At 40.2% G+C, this 21,374-nt stretch overlaps 1 protein-coding gene across 5 annotated transcripts in view; it reads left to right on the top strand.

The window, feature by feature from the left end:
• Positions 1-21,115, top strand: part of CTCF (CCCTC-binding factor) — a 42,126-nt gene extending 21,011 nt beyond the window's left edge. For 4 of the 5 annotated variants that reach the window (XM_052656141.1, XM_052656139.1, XM_052656142.1 and 1 more), the window contains 10 exons: positions 3,427-4,216; positions 4,558-4,728; positions 7,702-7,835; positions 9,965-10,085; positions 10,670-10,819; positions 13,762-13,922; positions 14,282-14,464; positions 15,004-15,139; positions 18,182-18,343; positions 19,631-21,115. In XM_052656141.1, coding sequence (XP_052512101.1) covers positions 3,436-4,216; positions 4,558-4,728; positions 7,702-7,835; positions 9,965-10,085; positions 10,670-10,819; positions 13,762-13,922; positions 14,282-14,464; positions 15,004-15,139; positions 18,182-18,343; positions 19,631-19,815 — 2,184 coding nt within the window. In that variant the 5' untranslated portion in view covers positions 3,427-3,435 and the 3' untranslated portion in view covers positions 19,816-21,115. The remainder of the gene's footprint in view (positions 1-3,426; positions 4,217-4,557; positions 4,729-7,701; positions 7,836-9,964; positions 10,086-10,669; positions 10,820-13,761; positions 13,923-14,281; positions 14,465-15,003; positions 15,140-18,181; positions 18,344-19,630) is intronic. The other variant, XM_052656143.1, reaches the window with a different exon arrangement.
• The last annotated feature ends 259 nt before the right edge of the window (positions 21,116-21,374 follow it).

Below are 21,374 nucleotides of genomic sequence, written 5' to 3' on the forward strand. Positions count from 1 at the left end.
TATATAGCTAGGATCATACCTAAAGTAGTTTTTCACTATCAGAAATATAAATAAAATCATATAAAAATGCTAGCACATTGATGCTAAGACATTTTTCATTTATAGGCAAATTATAAAGCGCTTCACAAATGGCCCTTGACCCTCACGTTCTGTGGTAGCATTTTGTTATATTCGTCCTGTTAACGGAACAGATAGTAAGAGGTCTTTGCATTGAGCATTGTAGTATACTCTTGGTTGTTGAATACAAGGGGCTAAGGAAAGTTGGTAATGGCAGAACAAATCAGGAAAACCCAGCAACCCACAAGGTTTTGCATTAGGCTTGGTTTTGTTGTATGCAGATAGTGAGGTTTGCTGAATCGGTCCAAATACGTAGGATTGCTTCAACCCTGGCTTTTTCCCTCAGAGTTTTAACAAGCCCACTGGGGAAACAGATTATTTTGAGAAAAATTTAAGTGCATAATAGTGTGGTTGTTTTATCAGCAGATACATTCAAGGAAAAATAATGGCTTAAAGACCAACCAGTCATGACTCTGAATTATCTGGGGTCAGTACATCTCTCCTCTTTGCAAATATACAGATACACTTTGTTGAAGAAATCAAGCACTGTTCTTTATGAATCAAGTAAGTCTCAATTTTCAGTGCTTAGAAAGCATATGTGATTGACAACCAAATGAGTATAGTCTTAATATTTTGTCATTCAAGACCATCCAGTCTATGGCCAGAACCAACACATCTTTCTCCTATCTCTTTCTATTCTTTCCTCTATTGTATGCTTTTTAAGCATGTGTGTGCACACATGTACGCATGCACCATGTTGCCTTTAAAAGTCCTGCCCATGTTGATCTCACACCTGACCAAACCTCCCTTCTTTTACCTTGAGCCATTGTACCTATTCTCTGTTTTGTTAGACAATAACTCCTAAAACGCAGAATCAGGTCTGCATAATCTTGGTCTTTGTACTACCTTGCAGGTGGTCCTGACTTAAGGAGCCTTCTCTGACTGCTATTCAGATAGTGTTAAGGTACCTGAATTGAAGAGATGGGTCTCTGATAGATGTGGCAGAAGCTTTGTTTGAGATGAGAGCAAGAATACAAAACACTTTAAATTTTAATTTAAAATTAACCTTTTATATACTTATTAGTTTTGTTAAGTCAGTTTATTGATAGGAATTGGACATTGCGCAGACTCATTTTACTCTTAGATACCTAGGTATTCTCAGCACTCACAAGATGTAAGAGCCAGAAACTATAAATCAGAGAGAAACTGATTTTTCTATTTTCTATTATGTATTCAGTTAGCATTTATTGTGTTCTTACTAACCTAGGCACAGTGCTAAAGGGTAAAAACTACTAGTTATATACATGCTCTCTGTCCTCAACAAACTTATGGCCTTATAGAGAAAAGAAATACATGAATGTATTTCAGGTATGAGATGATGGTATGAGTCAGGAGGTGGAGGTGTGTGGTAGCGGCCATTGGACTCTGGATTCAAGTTCTGATTCTGGCTCAAAGAAAAAGAAAAGCATGGTGAAAAGGCATTCCAATGACTTGTTTTCTAAGGGAGAATTTAGCTAAAAACAAGTCATCTGCCAGATGTAAGAAATGTGTAAGATTTAAACTAGTTTTGTCAATAACTTTAATATCAAATATCCAGACAGAGTTGAATCCCATTGTCTCATGGCATTTTAAAATAACATTTGTCGGTTTGAATCAATACAAACAAGATCCATAGATTGTGGTTGCTGTATCTCTTAAAAGCTTCCTTTGTCTGTATCAGGGTTTCTCAACCTCTGCCCTTACTGACATTTGGGGACCAATAATTATTTGTTCTGAAAGACTCACCTGTGCAGAGCAGGATGCTTAGTAACATCTCTGGCCTCTATTCACTAGATAGCACTAGATACTGGTAGCTTACCTGCACAAGTAGTGACAACCGGAAACATGTCCAAGTCAAGTTGGGTCGCTCAGTCATGTCTGACTCTTTGCGAACCCATGGACTGCAGGATGCCAGGCTTCCCTGTCCATCACCAACTCCCAGAGCTTGCTCAAACTCATTTCCATCGAGTCGGTGATGCCATCCAACCATCTCATCCTTTCTCGTCCCCTTCTCCTGCCTTCAATCTTGCCTAGCATCAGGGTCTTTTGCAGTGAGTCAGTTTTTCCCATCAGGTGGCCAAAGTATTGGAGCTTCAGCATCAGTCCTTCCAGTGAATAGTCAGTACTGATATCCTTTAGGATGGACTGGTTGGATCTCCTTGCAGTCCAGGGGACTCTCGAGTCTTCCAACACCACAGTTCAAAAGCATCAATTCTTCAGCACTCAGGTTTCTTTATAGTCCAACTCTCACATCCATACATGACTATTGGAAAAACCATAGCCTTGACTAGATGGACCTTTGGTGGCAAAGTAATGTCTTTGCTTTTTAATATGCTGTCTAGGTTGGCCAAACTTTTCTTCCAAGGAACAAGTGTCTTTTTAATTTCATGACTGCAGTCACCATCTGCAGTAATTTTGGAGCCCAAGATAGGAAAATCTGTTACTGTTCCCACTGTTTCCCCATCTATTTGCCATGAAGTGATGGGACTGGATGCCATGATCTTCATTTTTTGAATGTTGAGTTTTAAGCCAGCTTTTTCACTCTCTCTCTAACTTTCATCAAGAGGCTCTTCAGTTGCTCTTCACTTTCTGCCGTAAAGGTGGTGGTGTTTGCATATCTGAGGTTATTTGATATTTCTCCCGGCAGTCTTGATTCCAGTTTGTGCTTCATTCAGCCTGGCATTTCACATGATGTACTCTGCATGTAAGTTAAATAAGCAGGGTGATAGTATGCAGCCTTGACGTACTTCTTTCACAATTTGGAATCAGTCCATTGTTCCATGTCTAGTTATAACTGCTTCTCGACCTGCATACAGATTTTTCAGGAGGCAGGTCAGGTGGTCTGGTCTCCCATCTCTTTGAGAATTTTCCACAGTTTGTTGTGATCCACACAGTCAGAAACATGTCCAGGCCTTGCCAAATGTCTCCTGGCATAAGAATCACTGATCTGTAGTTTGTCCCTGTACCCTTCACATTTTTTTTTTCTTCCTGGTGATTTCTTTACAGAAGACATGAGTAGTTATTCCTGTAGTTTCCTTTAGTCTGGGTTTCATGAATTTCATTCCTGGAGTTTAAATTAATATCTTCTGTCACCAATTTCCTATTAATTGGTAGTTGGATCTAGAGGCTTGATTTAAGATTTTTTTGTTTTGTCTTAAAAGACTACTTCATAGATAGTATTCCCTTCTTCCACCAGGAGGTGCATAATATCTGTTGTGTCTATTTGTAATATTAACAAACATTGGTGGTCCTTTTTTGTTTTAAAATGTATATGTTTTCGTTTAGATAAATTTTATTTTAAATAACAATCTGTGTTCTCCCTTAATAAAGGAAGGGGAAATGGAAGGTGAGGCGGTTGAAGCCATTGTGGAAGAGTCTGAAACTTTCATTAAAGGAAAGGAGAGAAAGACTTACCAGAGACGCCGGGAAGGGGGCCAGGAAGAGGACGCTTGCCACCTTCCCCAGAACCAGACTGATGGTGGTGAGGTGGTCCAGGATGTCAATAGCAGTGTACAGATGGTGATGATGGAACAGCTGGATCCTACCCTTCTTCAGATGAAGACTGAAGTCATGGAGGGTGCAGTTGCTCCAGAAGCAGAGGCTGCCGTGGACGATACCCAGATTATAACCTTGCAGGTTGTAAATATGGAGGAACAGCCTATCAACATAGGAGAGCTTCAGCTTGTACAAGTACCTGTTCCTGTGACTGTACCTGTTGCTACCACTTCAGTAGAAGAACTTCAGGGGGCTTATGAGAATGAAGTGTCTAAAGAGGGCCTTGCAGAAAGTGAACCTGTGATATGTCACACCTTACCTTTGCCTGAAGGGTTTCAAGTGGTAAAAGTGGGGGCCAATGGAGAGGTGGAGACCCTAGAGCAAGGGGAACTTCCACCTCAGGAAGATCCTAGTTGGCAAAAAGACCCAGACTATCAGCCACCAGCCAAAAAAACAAAGAAAACCAAAAAGAGCAAACTGCGTTACACAGAGGAGGGCAAAGATGTGGATGTGTCTGTGTATGATTTTGAGGAAGAGCAGCAGGAGGGTCTGCTGTCAGAGGTTAATGCAGAGAAAGTGGTTGGTAACATGAAGCCTCCAAAGCCAACAAAAATTAAAAAGAAAGGTAAAATAAGTTTATCCATTATATTCTCAAAACCATTTTGGGATAAAGCACGTAACAGTACATATGCAGATTATTTTATATTAAATGGATTTATTTTTTAAAGACTGTGATGCGGGTATTAATTTTTTTAGCCAGTCTAAAAGAAGTGTTTTCAGATTGAGTACTTTAAGTCCTGAAAAGAAAGAAATCTATTGGTAGCATGAGATAATTATGACTAAATATGACTTAATTGGGTTTAGTTATAAAAAGCTAACAAAATACATCTGTAGAAGTTTAAGCTTAGGATTAATCTTAAAAATTTTGAAACTCTGCAACAAGTAAGTGTTTTATTTTGCATATAGGTGTAAAGAAGACATTCCAGTGTGAGCTTTGCAGTTATACATGTCCACGGCGTTCAAATTTGGATCGGCATATGAAAAGTCACACTGATGAGAGACCACATAAGTGCCATCTCTGTGGCAGGGCATTCAGAACAGTCACCCTTCTGAGGAATCACCTTAATACACACACAGGTAGGTGCTGGATAAACATGTTGGGGACTACAGCTTAGCAAAGGCTTAAGCTTGAGTTTTAAATATCTTCTAAGCTGATTCCAGTGGGAGCAAAAGTGGTAAGACTTCTTTGTTCTTTCTTATGATACCCTTTTTGTAATCTTGATTTATTGTAAGCAAGTGGACTTATGGGCAAATATATAGAAAATTTATGGGAAATAATCCAAATTATATAAGGATGGTGATTCAGATAAAGATTTTCTGTGGTAGTTAACCAACCTATAATATTTCTAATCTATATTATTTCTTGAGGACATCACCATTGTGTTGCTAAAGTTTTAACAACAATGACAAAAACTAACCTTACAAAATCCCAGGCAGCAGTTGCCAGGCACTATGAGGAAGAACATTAGAAATGTCCTCCTCTGTAAAATCCGTGGCTTCTGGTTGTTTTACCTCAAAGAATAAGCTACAGTTCATAAACCCAGAATGAAAAATTTAAGACACTGTTCCAGCATTTCAAACATTTGTTCATTCATGGTCCACACATACTTAATATTCTAATATTAAGCTTCATGTAGACCGTGGTCAGGTTCTGGGGTCACTAAAGTGGAGAACTGTGGGCTGAAGCTCTTCTGAGACTCTCTTCTGGGCTCTTACACACTTATGGTGTTGATAGTTGGCTCCAAGGGCAAATAGAAACTTCTCTTACCTGATTCTTCATGCAGAATAGCTTTCTTCTATCCAGATTCTCCACCTCATTTTACATGACGACTCTGGTTTTCTCTGATGTGTTGGTTGTCTGATGAACATGATCAAGTAGGGGTTGGCCTATAAGCAGTATGCTGTGCAGTAGTGTGTTTGTTAATGTGACTTAGTCACTTTTCACCAACTCCCTAGTTTCTACCCAGACTCGTGACGATGATAATATGTTTTATTTGGTAAAACTATTTGGTAGTTTGAAAATCCTAGGGAAAAGGCTAGGGAAAAGGCTGGATAAAAGCAGCTGAACACATTATAGGACTGCCAGAATGGAAGTGCCTTGATGTGGGCACTGTGTCATGGTCAAATCCTCAGCTTTGAAAATAAGAAATTTGGCTATTAAGGAGTGATTTGGCAGGACTAATACTAACCAAACCCTCAAGAGTCAGGAGCATAACAGAACATCAGTTTATGGGGAAGAATGCACCTTTATTTTGTAGATGCAATAGTATTGCATCCTAGGGGGCACCCTTGCCTATGTCCAGATGCTGTAGCAATTGAACAGTGTCCTGGTGAGCGTGGACCTTGAGCAGAGGGACATAGTCGGTCATGTGGTACAACCTGATGAAAATTCATGTCCCACAGCGGTGTCCACTTGTTTCCTAATTGCCATGCTTAGGTCTATCAGAGGCAGGCCTCTTTCTCCCCCTTCAGTAATGCTAGGTAAACATTGGAAATTCTTTGTTTTCAGCTTACCGTGTCCTAATAGAAATTGATGTTGCTTTCCTTCTCTTGTTAATTGTTGTTTTACTTACCTATCTGTACCTCCAGACTGTACATTTTTCATACATAAGAACTCTATCCTTCACTCTTAATCCTCAGTGGAACTAAAGAAGCAAACTGAATAAATGAACATTCTTTGGAATTTTCTAATAATTGCTGTCATATCCAAACACATTGCCCTCTCCAGTATTCTCAATCTCTGGGAAAATCATTTCTGCAGAAGGCTGGTCCTGTTCATAACATTGTGAGTCTTCCTGATTCCATTCTCAAAGGTAGCCTGCCTTTGACTTTGGTGTTTGAGATGACCTTGCTGTTCACTTCTTCCCACGATTACAGATGGCCATAATAATAACCTGTGAAAACAGTGCTGTGTTCTGCTGTCAGCTTTATCTCCTTATTGTGAATATTACTTGGTCAGAATATTTCCAGTGCAGTGTTCAGAATATAAAGTGGCTAGAGAAGATCTACTAAAGTCATGTTACATTATGAGGCTACTATGGGAAGACATATTAAAAACAGTAAGATTATCTCAGTGAAAGGAAAAATAAAACAAGAAAAAAAACAAGAAATATAGAAGATATAAGTGAAAGTGAAGTCTTGCTCAGTCGTGTCTGACTTCTTTGTGACCCCATGGACTGTAGCCTACCAGGCTTTTCCGTCTGTGGGATTTTCCAGGCAAGAATACTGGAGTGGGTTGCCATTTCCTTCTCCAGGAGATCTTCCCAACCCAGGGATTAAACCCGGGTCTCCCGCATTGTAGGCAGATGCTTTGCCGTCTGAGCCACCAGGGAAGTCCATAGAAGATATAGTATTAGTTCAAAAAATATTTAAATATTCCATGATTTAACATTCAGATCACAGAATATTAGATATGGATATTTGAAAACAGTCTGTTTAAATCACATAACATAAAAGGCAATACTACTTTTAAAGCCTTTGGTAAATCTCTAGAATACCTTATGAAACCAAATTAAAATAGAAAACTTTTTTTTTTTTTAGAAAATATGTTATTGTATTTCTTTTTTTTTTTAAGAAAAAGTTGGTCAATATGGACAGCCCACTGGTTCTGTATATATAATTTCAATACAGTAAGTTTTGATATGTAGAAGGATCTTGAGTCAAATAACTATTAATTCTGTGATCTCTACTTGATAGACATTGAGGTTTAAAAGATGTGTTGTGTTTTTTTAGATGGGTTGAAACAGGTATTTCTATTAACCTTTAATCCATAGTGATCAGAATATTCACAAAATAGGGATAAAAAAGATTTTGTATTCAAAGACAGCAGACTCAAAATGGTAATTAAGAGAAACTGAACGTTTGGCATGTGTTTTTAATATTTTGAGATTGGTGTTATAAAGTCAGCTGGGCTTACCCATAGCTTTTGGAGCTACTCTCAGGCATGGTCGGTAAGATAACCAGGGTCCAGCCTCATGCTGCAGTTGTGCCACACATTGAACTCTGTAATTAACCATGTCCTGTCTTTCTGTTATGTCCTCCTTTGTCTAGGTACTCGTCCTCACAAGTGCCCAGACTGTGATATGGCCTTTGTGACTAGTGGAGAATTGGTGCGGCATCGTCGTTACAAACACACCCATGAGAAGCCATTTAAGTGTTCCATGTGCGATTATGCCAGTGTAGAAGTAAGTTCAGTGTAGAAGCTCAGCTCCTTGTTGGTTCCTTGTCTTAAGAATATCCTGATTCCTGTGTGAGGATAGTTTATATCCTCATAATACAAGACAGAATACCTTACTAGATTACTACCACTCCTCCTCCCCACCACTAGAAAAGAAATTCCCTAATGAGTGTGAAAGGTTTACCCATTGAAAAGAGAGTACTAATCCACATGTTATTAATGTTACAGGCAAATTCTACCAAACTTCAAAGAAACAAGTCACTATACCAAGAGTATTTTTAAAATGGAAGATTTTATCACCATAATTATTTGAGGTTACCTTGTTACCAAAACTGGATTCAGTTCAGTTCAGTCGCTCAGTCGTGTCCGACTCTTTGCGACCCCATGAATTGCAGCACGCCAGGCCTGCCTGTCCATCACCAACTCCCGGAGTTCACTCAAACTCACGTCCGAGTTGGTGATGCCATCCAGCCATCTCATCCTCTGTCGTCCCCTTCTCCTCCTGCCCCCAATCCCTCCCAGCATCAGAGTCTTTTCCAATGAGTCAACTTTTCACATAAGGTGGCCAAAGTGTTGGAGTTACAGCTTTAGCATCATTCCCTCCAAAGAACACCCAGGACTGATCTCCTTTAAAATGGACTGGTTGGATTAGGATACTTCTAAAAAGAAAACTATATCTTTTTCTCACAGAAAAGCCAAAATTTTAAATAAATTAACAGACCAGATTTAGTAATAGAGTATTACTAAAATGTGATTATTAAATAGAATGTATCTAAAATGCAAGAGTAATTGAACAGTAAGAGATTATTGGTGTGTACTACATTGAGAGATTAAAGAAAAACCACATGATCATTTCTGTAATTGAAAAACTACAGTATTTGATACTTAATACTATTGAAAGTTCTAGCAAAGTCAAGTGTAGAAGAAAATGTCTTTATTATGAGAAGTATCTACTGGCAGCCTATAGTAAACCCAGCCTAAGTAACTTTGGAACAAGATACCACTCTCACAGTTAGAATTTCAACATTGTATTTGAAATCCTAGATAATAGCATAAAATAAGTAATGAATTATAAATGGAAAGACAAAACTCATTTCTTACAGACATATTTTCTTACATAGAAAATCCAAGAGTACTGACTGAAAAACCTAGAGCATCTGAGTTCAGCCGAGTGGTCAGATCCAAGGTGAATGCCCAGGAGTCAGTGACTTATGTAATACCAATACTAGAAAACAGGTTCAAATTCTGACAGCAGTAAAAATGACCTGGGGGTAAACTGAACAGCAAAAACACCTAAAACTTATAAGAAGAAAATGTCTCAGAATTTTCCAAAGGAGACTAATAAATATACACTTCAAGTTGATTCTGAATTTCAACTGGAAGTGTATATATGAAAAATTTTTGAAAAAGGAAAGAAGGGCTTTTGCTATTGGCTATCATAAAACTATATGATAAATGAAGACAGTGTGATGTTGGAGCAAGAAAAAAGAGTTGGCTGAAAAAGAATAGGTCTGTAGTGTACAGGAATTTAATATGTGATAAATCCTAGAACTGAACTGAACTATAGTCCTAGAAAGAGAATTATTCAGTAATATTGTTGGAACCATTCTTTAGCCTTAGACAGTGTGTGAAATTTTTACTGTTTATTAAGAAGTACAGGGGGATTTTAGTGTAAAAATTGGAACACTTTTGAAAATTTTCAAGTCAAATGTTAGTATTTGAAACCCTCCTTAGAGTCACTTTTGTTGGAAAGATACCCAATTGAAGATGAAAAGCATAAGTCCATAGGGAGGAAGGTGAGAGGCCGCTGGTGCCTGGCCTGTCTGGGAAGTGCTGTTGAAAGAAAGAGAGACTGAGGGGAATTAAAATGCACTTACAAACTTGGATTCAAGTTTGTTAGCAACTTGATCCATAAATAAGCTTGAATTATTTTAAAACTATTCTGGAGAATTTCAGACATACAAAGGACAGGGATATTAGAGGCAACAGTCACAGAGGAAGAAATACTGTCCTTTAGACTTTTTCTGTTACGAACTTCAGTTTCCAAAACCAAAGCTTTGGGGCTTGACCCAAGGTGTTCGTGTCACAACCTATGTTAATACAGGTTTAAGAGGTTTTGTTGCTTTTGTATTTCAGGTCAGCAAATTAAAACGTCACATTCGCTCTCACACTGGGGAGCGTCCTTTCCAGTGCAGCTTGTGCAGTTATGCCAGCAGGGACACATACAAGCTGAAAAGGCACATGCGAACCCATTCAGGTAGGGCTTCTCCCTTGCTTGCATTAATGAACCACTTTTTAGTGGATCCCATGGCACCCTATGAGCCACCGCATACTCTTATTAGCTACCCAAATGGAAACAGGCATGAGAATAGTATATAATTGACAGATGTTCTCTGGCATACCTTCAGAATTCATTGCTCTGAGTATACACTGGAGAATGGAAATTTTTTACTGTTAGAAGTCTGGGTAGATTACCTAACCCAGCCTGTCAGTTTTTCAAAGTATAGTCTTTTTCTAAAAAGAAACTTTCAGGTCCTCCTGCCATCATCCCATCTGCTCTCCTCCAAAGGTAAGTACTGCTGTAGAAACTACTCTTATTAACATGAAGGACTCTGTGGCAGAGCTGGGCAGAGCAGAGGTGGTAGCCACAGTTTGGGACTTCTTATTCATCTCTCAAGATAGGCCTGAGCCAGGCAGTGGGCCTGAGCCTCATCCTTCCTGAGTTAAGAACTGTAGGTCCTCTGTGGCTTGGCATATCTGCCACCTGGTATCCTTCCAGTTAAATAGCAGTTACTTAGTCATTTCATCTAATTTGTTCATTCTGTATTTTTTTCTTTGAAGGGGAAAAACCTTATGAATGTTATATTTGTCATGCACGGTTTACCCAGAGTGGTACCATGAAGATGCACATTCTACAGAAGCACACAGAAAATGTGGCCAAATTTCACTGTCCCCACTGTGACACTGTCATAGCCCGGAAAAGTGATCTGGGTAAGTCAACTAGTGGTAAATGAAAAATAAATTTTGACAAGTCTATGAAGATAATGATCACAGGTTACTTCCTTTTCTGACTTCGTGAGTTTTGTGTGTTGTGAATGGCCTGCTGTTTAATAAACGTCATTGCTTATGCTATTTTCTTCTGTCTCTTTTTTCTCTTACTGAAGCTACACTACAAAATTTTTTCTTGACTATAGCTCATCTATAAATAAATGGCAGCTATAATGAGAGAAAAGTGTATTTTTAATTAGTAGCCTTCACTGGTAATGTTAAAAGTCCCCCAATAGAAAAGTAACATAGTATGGTTCAAACTAAGGTCAGTCCACTTCAGTTTTTGGGTGTTTTTTTTCCCCAGAATATTTGTACTTTCTTTAGGTAATTAGACTGTTGTGTTGATTTGGTGATAGCTATAATTCTGTACATAATTAAGCTACAGTTAATATAAAGGCAGAGTTTAGTGGTAGAAATTTTAGGATAACTCATATGCTTAAAGATAAGGTCACCTGAATTTATCCCTTTGTGTTTCTTACTTAAAATAGTTAAAAATACTGCCCCAGTCTGTTCTCTGTCCAAAATACATTGCTCCCTACAAAACAATAATAATAATGCATTTAGATAAATTGTATCTTGCAGGTTGTCTTTATACTTTTATTTTACTTTTTTACTTATTTGATCTTCACAGCAACCATATGAAGTCATCAAGGCGTATTTATTTGAGCTTTGTTGGTGATAACCAAGTGTCTTGACCAAAGTGATACAACACAGCTTATGAGTGGCAAAGCTGGACTTGAGTCTCCTGGAACCCTCTAGAGCTGTTTCTCACACTGGGGCGTGTATAAGTACCCAGGTCATATCAGGAGCATACCAAACCATATCATAAACCTGGCCTGTCTTTCTGCACCATTGGTTTTACTCAAAAGGTTTTGAGTAAAGTTATACAATTGAACTAGTATCTTAAAACATTTTTACATTAATATGACTATATTGAACAAACTGCAGACTGACATAGAACATTTTTAAGATGAAACTGTGAACTTGAAGTAGAGGACATTGGATTCCACGTAAGATCCAGCAGGTCATGTGTTCATCCTACTCTGGTGTGGAAAGGATTTCAGAAAAATTTAAGAAGTACTGTTCTCAGATAAATGAAAGAGTTTTACTGTTCTTACCATATAGAAACTAAAACCTAAACCAGTAATATCTCATGGCACCGTGTGAACTGTTAGGCCACTGTTTGGATTATTTGATTTTTTTAAGTTATTCACTATCCTGATGCAAATGAAAACCTTGAGTGTTTTATACTTGCATGATAACCTCTTAGACCTTACATAATGAACTCTTTATGAGGTAGTTAAGGAGCTGTCAAATAATAGTTATCTCCCCAAACCATTCCCAAACAAGTTTGTGTTCCTTCTTTTAAAGCAGGTCTGATTTCACATTAATAATTAAGATTCATCACCTTGGGATACAGGAAGGCATGGGCTTTGGAGGCAGACCTACCAGAGTCAAGATTCACCTCCAAATACTTACTATTCTAATAAGGTGTTTGTTTTTTTTTTAACTGATAATATAGGGATAATTCCAACCTTACAGAATTATTATTGTAAATATTTAATAAAAACATAAGAAAGTCTTTGACATTAACTGTTAGGTCTCTCTGTCTGAGGAGCAGAAGTTGAGTCTAAGAATTACTTGAAATGATATATTTATGTATGAAAAGTCTTCATATAGTGAACATGTGTAGGGAGTAAAAAAGTGAGCCATCCCTTTCTCTTACCTTATTTCCATTCCCCAGAATTGGCCCTCTTTAAGTTTGATATGAGGCTTCCCTTGTGGCTCAGTGGTAAAGAATCCACCTGCCAATGCCTGGAGGAGGAAATGGCAACCCACTCCAGTATTCTTGCCTGGGAAATACCATGGACAGAAGTGCCTGGTGGCTATAGTCCATGGGGTCGAAAAAAGTCACTGTTTAGCAACTAAACAACAACAAAAGTTGGAAGTGATAGCACCTTGATTGAGCAGATGGTTAGCACCATAAATTCTTGATCCTAAATGCAGCTGGGCTCCTCAGTTTTCCAGCTGTTTGTCCTCATCAATTGTGTTCCCATTCTCCTCAGTGAGTGTGTCCCATTAATTCATTCCACAGATGTTTGAGCACCTGCTATGTAGGAAGTACTATGACAGTAGGGTAAATCATTAACTTTGTTTAAACCTCTAATCTTCTTTCCCTTTTCTCCTTGCCTCAGTATGTAACGTCTTTTCTTACTTTAGACACACAGAAAGTGCAGCAGGTTGAAACTTCAAATTTCCTCTTTCCAGATGTGTAACTTATCTGCATTCATCCTCTTTCCCTATCGGCTTCTAGAGACCTTGTGTCACTCTTCGTGTCTGTGGCCTGTCCCTTTGCCTTGATTCCATTCTTCTGTGTTCCTGGAAACCTTTACATGATCAAGTATTGCTTCTTTACCTTCATTTTCATGTTCTCACTCCGTGATCTTTCCCCTCAACTCTAAATGTCCTTGCCCCAAAGACAGACACACAGCTCAGGCTTCAGCCCTGTTCCACTTACTCCTTGTCTCAGTAAGTGGCTCCACCGTCTGCTCAGTTTTCCAAGCCAGAAACCTAGAGGTCATTCCTGATACCCACCTTTCTCTTCCTGACTCTGGTCAGTCACTAAGTCCTGTTAATTCAGCTTCTTAGGTCTCTCATCAGGTCCCCTTTCCCTCCATACCCACTGCTATCTCCAGACCGCCACCTCCTGTCACCTGTCCAGTTTTAACATCTCAGCTCGTCTCTCCATGTCTGTTTTTCCTCCTTTCCATTTTCTGTATAGCAGCCAGAGTAACTATATTCAGAAGCAGAAAGAAATGTGTTCTTAACTGTTCGAGATGTTTGTGTTTTCGCAAGTTGGACTGGGCTTTGTGTTTCGCTTTCAGGTGTCCACTTGCGAAAGCAGCATTCCTACATTGAGCAGGGCAAGAAATGCCGATACTGTGATGCTGTGTTTCATGAGCGCTATGCCCTTATCCAGCACCAGAAGTCACACAAGAACGAGAAGCGCTTTAAGTGTGATCAGTGTGATTACGCTTGTAGACAGGTAGGAACCTTCATAGTTAGAAAACAATTAATGTCTCATCAGTGTTGGGTTTTATCAGAGGGTTTTTATATATACCTTATATGAAATTAAGTCCAGGACTTGAGAGAAGGGAAGAATTTGGTACTGGGGCCTGATGCTTGGGAGTGATCTACAGAAGCAGCCCAGCAGAAGCGAGTGTATCTGCTAGGATTTGGGGAAGCAGCTTTGTACCGCAATAAGGTTTACGTTATCCTCTCAATAACCAGTTCTGGGCCTGGACCCTTGGAAGAGAAAGGTCTTTAGAGTTACGCATGCAGGTGGTAGGGGATAGCAGCCCAACGACAGGATCTGAGCCCTTCCTTCACCGCGTTCTCTTTCAGGAGAGGCACATGATCATGCACAAGCGCACCCACACTGGGGAGAAGCCTTACGCCTGCAGCCACTGCGACAAGACCTTCCGCCAGAAACAGCTCCTCGACATGCACTTCAAACGCTATCATGACCCCAACTTTGTCCCTGCGGCCTTTGTCTGTTCTAAGTGTGGGAAAACATTTACACGCCGGGTAAGAGTCAGAACTTGACTTCCTCCCTTACAGTTCTGGATACCATCTATGTTCTTGATCTTCTGTTGCAAAGCAGGGCAGTTTTCTCCACTGAGATTATAGAGATGAACTATCATTTGGAAAGGGTCAGTCATTTCCACCCCACCACATCACCCCTGTCCATGTGTGAACCTTTCCACTGATGGGGAACTCAGTATTTTTAACAGGTCTGTCTTCACTTAGGGTCATGTTAGTCAGGTCTGCACAGGACAGGGAGCCTGGTCTGATTCTCCCTTGCTCAGAGGACCTATCCCCATCTTCTGAGCAGCTCTCCTCTCCCACCCACCCTTTTCTCTCTCTCCACCCACCCCAGATGGAGACCATTTTCCCTGAATGGGAAGAGTATGTTCAGGACACATTTAGCAGGCACAAGAACATTGAGACTTAATATGGATAACCACCGCCCAGTTGTTGTTTTTTTTATTAAACTGAAAGAGAACTTCCAATTTTAATCTTACCTTTTTTAGTAATGTGAACAAGGATTTTGTTCCTTTTGTTAGAATACTATGGCAAGACATGCGGATAATTGTGCTGGTCCAGATGGTGTAGAAGGGGAAAATGGAGGAGAAACGAAGAAGAGTAAACGTGGAAGAAAGAGAAAGATGCGTTCTAAAAAGGAGGACTCCTCTGACAGTGGTAAGTGACTTTTGTTTCTTGAGTTAGTTGAAAGTGGCAGGTTTTGATGCAGAGTTTACAGTGTATTTACGTAAGGACGTGCTGGAATACAGATAGGCCATTCTCTCATGCTTCCTTTAAACCTCTAATATATTTACAACAGCAGTTAGCTTATTCCCAGAGCAATTTTTTTTTTTCTTACAGTGTTCCATTGCTTGATAAGAAATGTTATGTTCAGTTAAAGCTGAAGCAAAATTAGTATCTTTATACTCAGTTTACTCAGATTAGTGATATTCTAAGGCCAGCAGAGTTTCTTTTCTATGTTCATAGCTTTTACATTTAGGAAGCTGGTCTAGATTTGAGCAGTGAATCTAATGGACATGAAGAAGGTTGCTTAAGCATCCTGACCAACTTCTGGTTTGACTGCCTGTGTCAGCCTAGCCTTGAGATGTGTTGATCAAATCCATGAAGGTCAGCCTTTCTCTTCCTACCTTAATCTCCCCATTTATAATTTAAAACTTTGCCTATTTTCCTACCACTGATGTTCTTTGGGGTGTTAGTCATGAAATCCAGGCAGAAGGTATATGTGTTGAGGTGCTAGACTCATGAAGTGGGGTGGAGAACAAGAGTGTTGGTAATGTAGGAGTCACATTTGATGATACAAACTCATTCCAAAGTGTGAGGTTTTATAATGTGGGTGCTTGGGCTACTGGCACCTAGTTGAGAAGGCACATCCGTGGCTTCAGTGTTTGAGACTTTTGGAAAAGGGTGTAGAGGAGTTCTGTTTTGGGGAAACTGCTTACAGATAACGCCTGATAGATTTCTGAGAAGCTCTAAGTTTGTCTTCTATGTTGCTTGTCAGAAATAGTGGGAAAGGAAATGAAATTTCTGAAAACTGAATATATCCATCACTTTATTGGTTTTATTATAAAAGTTGTTCGTGAAAATACTAGGTCTTTTATATTTAAATATATAAGAAAGTCCTTTTTGGTTTTTTATCTTAATAAAGCCTTCACTTTTCTATTCAGAACTTTTTATGGGAGAATATTTGTCTAAGCATAGAGTAATTTAATTTTTGCTGCCTTCTTTAGTGGAAAATCTTGGGTTTTAAGTGAATGCCTCCTTTAAAATGTCACTTTGCTTAATTTTCTTTTTTCACTTTGTTTAATTTTTATAAAAGCACATCACACTCTACTGAGAATCATTGTGGAATCCCTTTGTTTGGTAAAGAAATTGAGTAGACTATTGGGAGGTGCCAAGGAATGTCAGTGGGCTTCAAGAACCAGCAGAGCTGCCCAGATAAACTTGAGCTTCAGGACACCTGTATCAGCTCTTGGCTGCCGAGCCTTCTCCGGCCACAGACATTCCTTTTTTCTCATGGTACTGCCGTGGTCACTTCCATGGCTCATCTCCCAGCAAGACTAGCTCCACTCTCCTGATTGCACTTTTACCAGAATCAGCTGCACAGTTTAATGACAGTTCCTAATAGGTTTCTATGATTCCTCCTTTAGTCTTCGGCACTGGAGAAGACAGGAGGAGGAGTTGCATAGCTTTGTTTGGGGCCTGTTGTCTCTTCATCCCAGGATGTTTGGACTGGTGAAGGCCAGAATCAAATTTGTTCCCTCCCAGAAGTTCTGTCTGTTGGTCATCAACAGAAATTGACCCCCAGAGTCTAATGCTGTTTTCAAGGCTTTTAACCAAAATCTCTGCAATCCAATAAGCTTTTGACCCTATTGACTTTGTGTGCTTCTCCCCCTGCCCCCCCTCAGTTCTGACTGAATTTGTTTAGCTTTCTAGGCGTTGGGCCAACCTAGGCAGTAGGGGGCTTGAATAAGTTCAGCAGGGAAGCATGTCGTTCTTGACACGCTGCCACGGACCAGTACGTTCCCCACATTTTCACTTAGGATTTCAGTCACTTGACAAGGCATTTTGTCCCGACGATCAGGCGTTTACCCACAGATTTCTAAATTTAAACATTGGGTGTGAGTGAAAAAGAATGTGCTTGTAACCTGTGCTTCCTGGAGGAAGGCAGGCAGGATATCTTTGTGCCATGGCAGTGGGGGAGGGGTAGGAAGAGCTCTCCAGTTGCCTCAGGTGTGGGTGGCAGAACATCCCCAAACTGCGGTTAGTTGTGTCTTATAAATCACTTCAGTTTCTCTCTGTTTTTATAAAAGGAGGGTAATGCCTCTTACTTAATGAAGCCTATATGGAATAATGGAGAATTTTTATAAACTCTGATGTCTAGTGCAAAAAGCATCTGTGATGATGTGGTAGAATGTAAGTTGCAGAGCACAATTACAGGCATTAGCTCTTTGTGATCCTTGAGAGTGCTTTAGAGATTACACAAGGAAACTGAGGTTCAATGTGGTTATCATCCCAGGTCACACACTTAGGAGATCTGAGACTCAAAACTGAATTATCAGACTCTTCATCAGTGTTCTTTCTACAATAAGTCCCTCTCCTTTTATGTGGTAATTGCTTTAGAGAGAAGGTCAGGGAGTTAGGAGGACCCACTGGGTTTGGGACAGCAGGGAATTAAATCCCCAAATTTGACCTCAACACTTTTCCTAGTAAATGGGACCTCATGGTGCTTCAAGAACTTTATACACACACACATGCAGCTTCCACTACTCTTTAGGGGTCCATCTCAGGCTTAGTGTCCTGTTTTATCCGTGTATAGTAGGTAGAGGGAACATTTGTTTCATTTTGAGCTTAAAACACCACTTGGCAGGGGTGTTTATATAACTGGCATAAGTTGGAGTTGCCTTTAAGAATTTGAAACTCAATATTCTGATATCTAAGCCAAAAGACTATCCAGTCCACATAAAATATGAATAATGGTATTCAAGTTGATTTGCTTATTAATTTAGTATTAATACCAGCTTACTTTCTTTAGTGCTGAAAACAAAAATTCCAGTGAAATGTAATTTTTAAATGGGCTATTAACAAGGAAAATAAACATTTAACCAGACTTCACAGAATACGTGATTATTTGTGTGTTGCTTTTCCTTCCACCACTCGTCTCCTTGCCCCACCACCTCTTCTTCCTGATTTCATGAGAAGAAAATGCTGAGCCAGACTTGGATGACAATGAGGATGAGGAGGAGCCTGCCGTGGAGATTGAACCCGAGCCAGAGCCCCAGCCAGTGACCCCAGCCCCACCACCTGCCAAGAAACGGAGAGGACGCCCCCCTGGCAGAACCAACCAGCCCAAACAGACCCAGCGTAAGTTGCTTGTCTCAGCTCAGTAGGCTGGCGTCCTCTCCTAACGTGGGGAAGCCAGACAGGTCCTTGTTCTCTGGATAGATGGGAACCGAGCCATGAGAACAAGTTAAGGTCACACTGGGAACAAATTGTCAGGAAGCGATTTTTTAGTTTTTTATTGGGGAACATCTGAGAAAATCTCTAGAGGATTGTTAAGTTTCAGCAAGATAAAGTCCAGAGTCAAAGGGTACTTACTATGAGATGGGTATTGTCAGTGTCAGAGGGTTTTACAAAACAATTAAGAGTCTTAGTTAGCTGGCAAAATTGACATGGTAATGAATGTAATGTATAAGAGCCAAATTTTAAAGGATGGAGGAATAAAGGGATTTCCATGATGACAGTGTCCCTCCTAAGAAACCCAGACCCATGGATTCTGTTGCTGCCTTCCTGATTTATGAGAAGACATTGGGGAGCAGTCCTGTACTGGACATGGCCCTTGTAATTGCAGGCTCTAGGGAGTCTCAGGTGTCTGTTCTATTCATGAATCTCCCAAAAGCTGGCAATACTTTTTCTTTCTTCAACAAATGCAGTGTTTCATCTGTTTTTTTAATATGTTCCTTGAGCCCCATGTCAAAATGTCTTATTACATAGGGGTGGTGGGGGAACTATTTGACCTACAAAGATTTGAGTGAACAAACTGGTGGTAGAACCCTCGGTGTTGGACAGCTTCAGACGCAAATATATCAGGTTCTGGAACTTCTCTGGAGGTTCATGGCTAAGACTGCACTCCCAATGCAGGGGCCCCCAGGTTCAATCCCTGATCAGGGAACTAGGTCCTGCAGGCCACAGCTAAGCTCGTGTGCTGCAACTAAGACCTGGCGCAGATAAGTTTGTTAAAAGTGTCAGGCTCTTGCGCTGCAGGTGGGGTATCTCTGAGACAGGCCTGCCCGCGCCCTCCACTCTGAGGCCTTCCTTGACTCGTGCGCCCTGCATGTTTTGCCTGTGTCACACTGACTGTTGTGAAGCCCTAATCTATGAGATACAGGAAAGCTTAAGGTTTTTAACACATGATTTGGGAGGCATATGAAGAGGAATGTCAGTACTTTGTTTTTTGGTACTATCTATAGAGTATTTGGGCTTTGTGTATGGCCACATTATAGGTTAAGTCTTTTTTATTGATGTTCTCTATATCAAAACTGAGGCTTTCCTGTGTTGCTGACTTTCATTTAGTGTCAAGTCTGAAAAGATCCTTGCAATTCTTGGGGGCTTTAATGGAGCATTTGTTTTCTTCATGCTCTTCTTTGCCAGCAACAGCCATCATTCAGGTCGAAGACCAGAATACAGGTGCAATTGAGAACATTATAGTTGAAGTCAAAAAAGAGCCAGATGCAGAGCCTGCGGAGGGGGAGGAAGAGGAGGCCCAGCCAGCTGCCACAGATGCCCCCAACGGAGACCTCACGCCTGAGATGATCCTCAGCATGATGGACCGGTGATGGCAGGGCCTTGCTCCTTGCCAGGACTGCTCTGGGCTGTGTTTAAACGGCCTGCATCTTAGTTTTTCTCCCTTCTTTCTTCTTTTGGCTTTGGGAAAAGCATCATTTTACCAAACATACTGAGAACTAAAACTTCAAGGATGATGTTAGAAAATGTGATTTAACTAGAACTTGCTGTTTGATGTTAGCAAATCATGGAATGTTCTGAGTCCCTGAGGGTTTACTGTGAAGTGCTGAGGACAGTGTTCACGCCTCCCTGGTTTTCTTAGCTGGAAACAGAGACATTGAACCCTCTCTCTCGCAATGGTAAACCACTCCAGAAACCACCACCGGGTTTCCCAGAGTTCTTACAGTCTTCTTCCCAGGAGAGTTTTTAATTGTAAATGCAGACTTGGGAAGGACTTAAACTTTTAAACTGGTTTTTGCTTTTGCTTTTCCCTGACTCCCTTTGCTTGGAGTCAGCTGCACACCAGTAGTATGGCATGCTACGATTGGTTTCTGTCCTGAAGACTTTGCCTCTTTCTTGGCAAAGTTTCTGGTATGGTCAAGCTTGTAAATAACTTTTTTTACATTTTAATCTTTTCCATTAATTACGAGGTTGAAAAGAAGTGCAGTGTAAGAAAACCCAGCATTTTAATTACTTGCAAATTAAGTTACTACAGATGGTAGTTTGTAAACGTTGACGAAGAATTGGATCACAATCATGTCGCAGAACGGCACCGAGACTGCTGCCCGCTAGTGACGGACACCCACATGGAACATCACGATTCCAACCCATGGAGCCAGCATTTGAACCTTGTACAATTAACTTTCAGTTATGATTTCCCATCTACATTTTCTTTGCTTTGTTCGTAGCTGAGTTTCGTGTTTTATAAATCCTCTGTTGAAGCAGAAGGGTGATTATGAGTGGGTCACAGCAGCTCTTAAAAGCTGGGCCAGGAAATTTCACTAGGTCAGTAATTTAAACTTCGGATCTTCAAAAAAATAATGTGAAGCAAAACCAACTCAAACTGATTCTTGCACATGAACTGTCACATGTTTAAAATGTGTTTTTTAGAGAGCCTCAGTCTTGCTGATTTCAACACTTTTTTCTTCTGTGTATTGCTTTTAAGAAAGCCATCAGTTAGCTATCAGACTCTAGGTTGATGCATTTTGTACTTAGCTGTACTGTGTGATATTTTTCATTATTTTAGGACGCCAACATGAGACCTGTAATAAAATATGTAATGGGGTTGAAAGCTGGGGAGGAGGATCTACTGCTGTACAGCTAATAAATCATAACGGATTAACAAGCGCTCCGAACACCCCCACTTGTGTGATTCCTGCCTAACCAGGGTCCCAGAGGGGTCTGTGTACATAATCTCAGAAAGTGCAGGCCTCTTTCAGAAGCAAGCTGTGCTTCCAGGATGACCACTTCTGTCTAGCAGATGGGCGATCATCTTGGCAAGTGATGGAATATTGAGGGCATCCTGCTACAAGTTTTAATGCCCCAAAAGTGTATGAGTAGAGATGTGAGTCTATACAGCTGCCAGCCCCCATGATCCACATAAAGAGTGGAT

Source organism: Budorcas taxicolor, chromosome 18 (genome assembly GCF_023091745.1).
Source record: "Budorcas taxicolor isolate Tak-1 chromosome 18, Takin1.1, whole genome shotgun sequence".
Taxonomy (NCBI): domain Eukaryota; kingdom Metazoa; phylum Chordata; class Mammalia; order Artiodactyla; family Bovidae; genus Budorcas; species Budorcas taxicolor.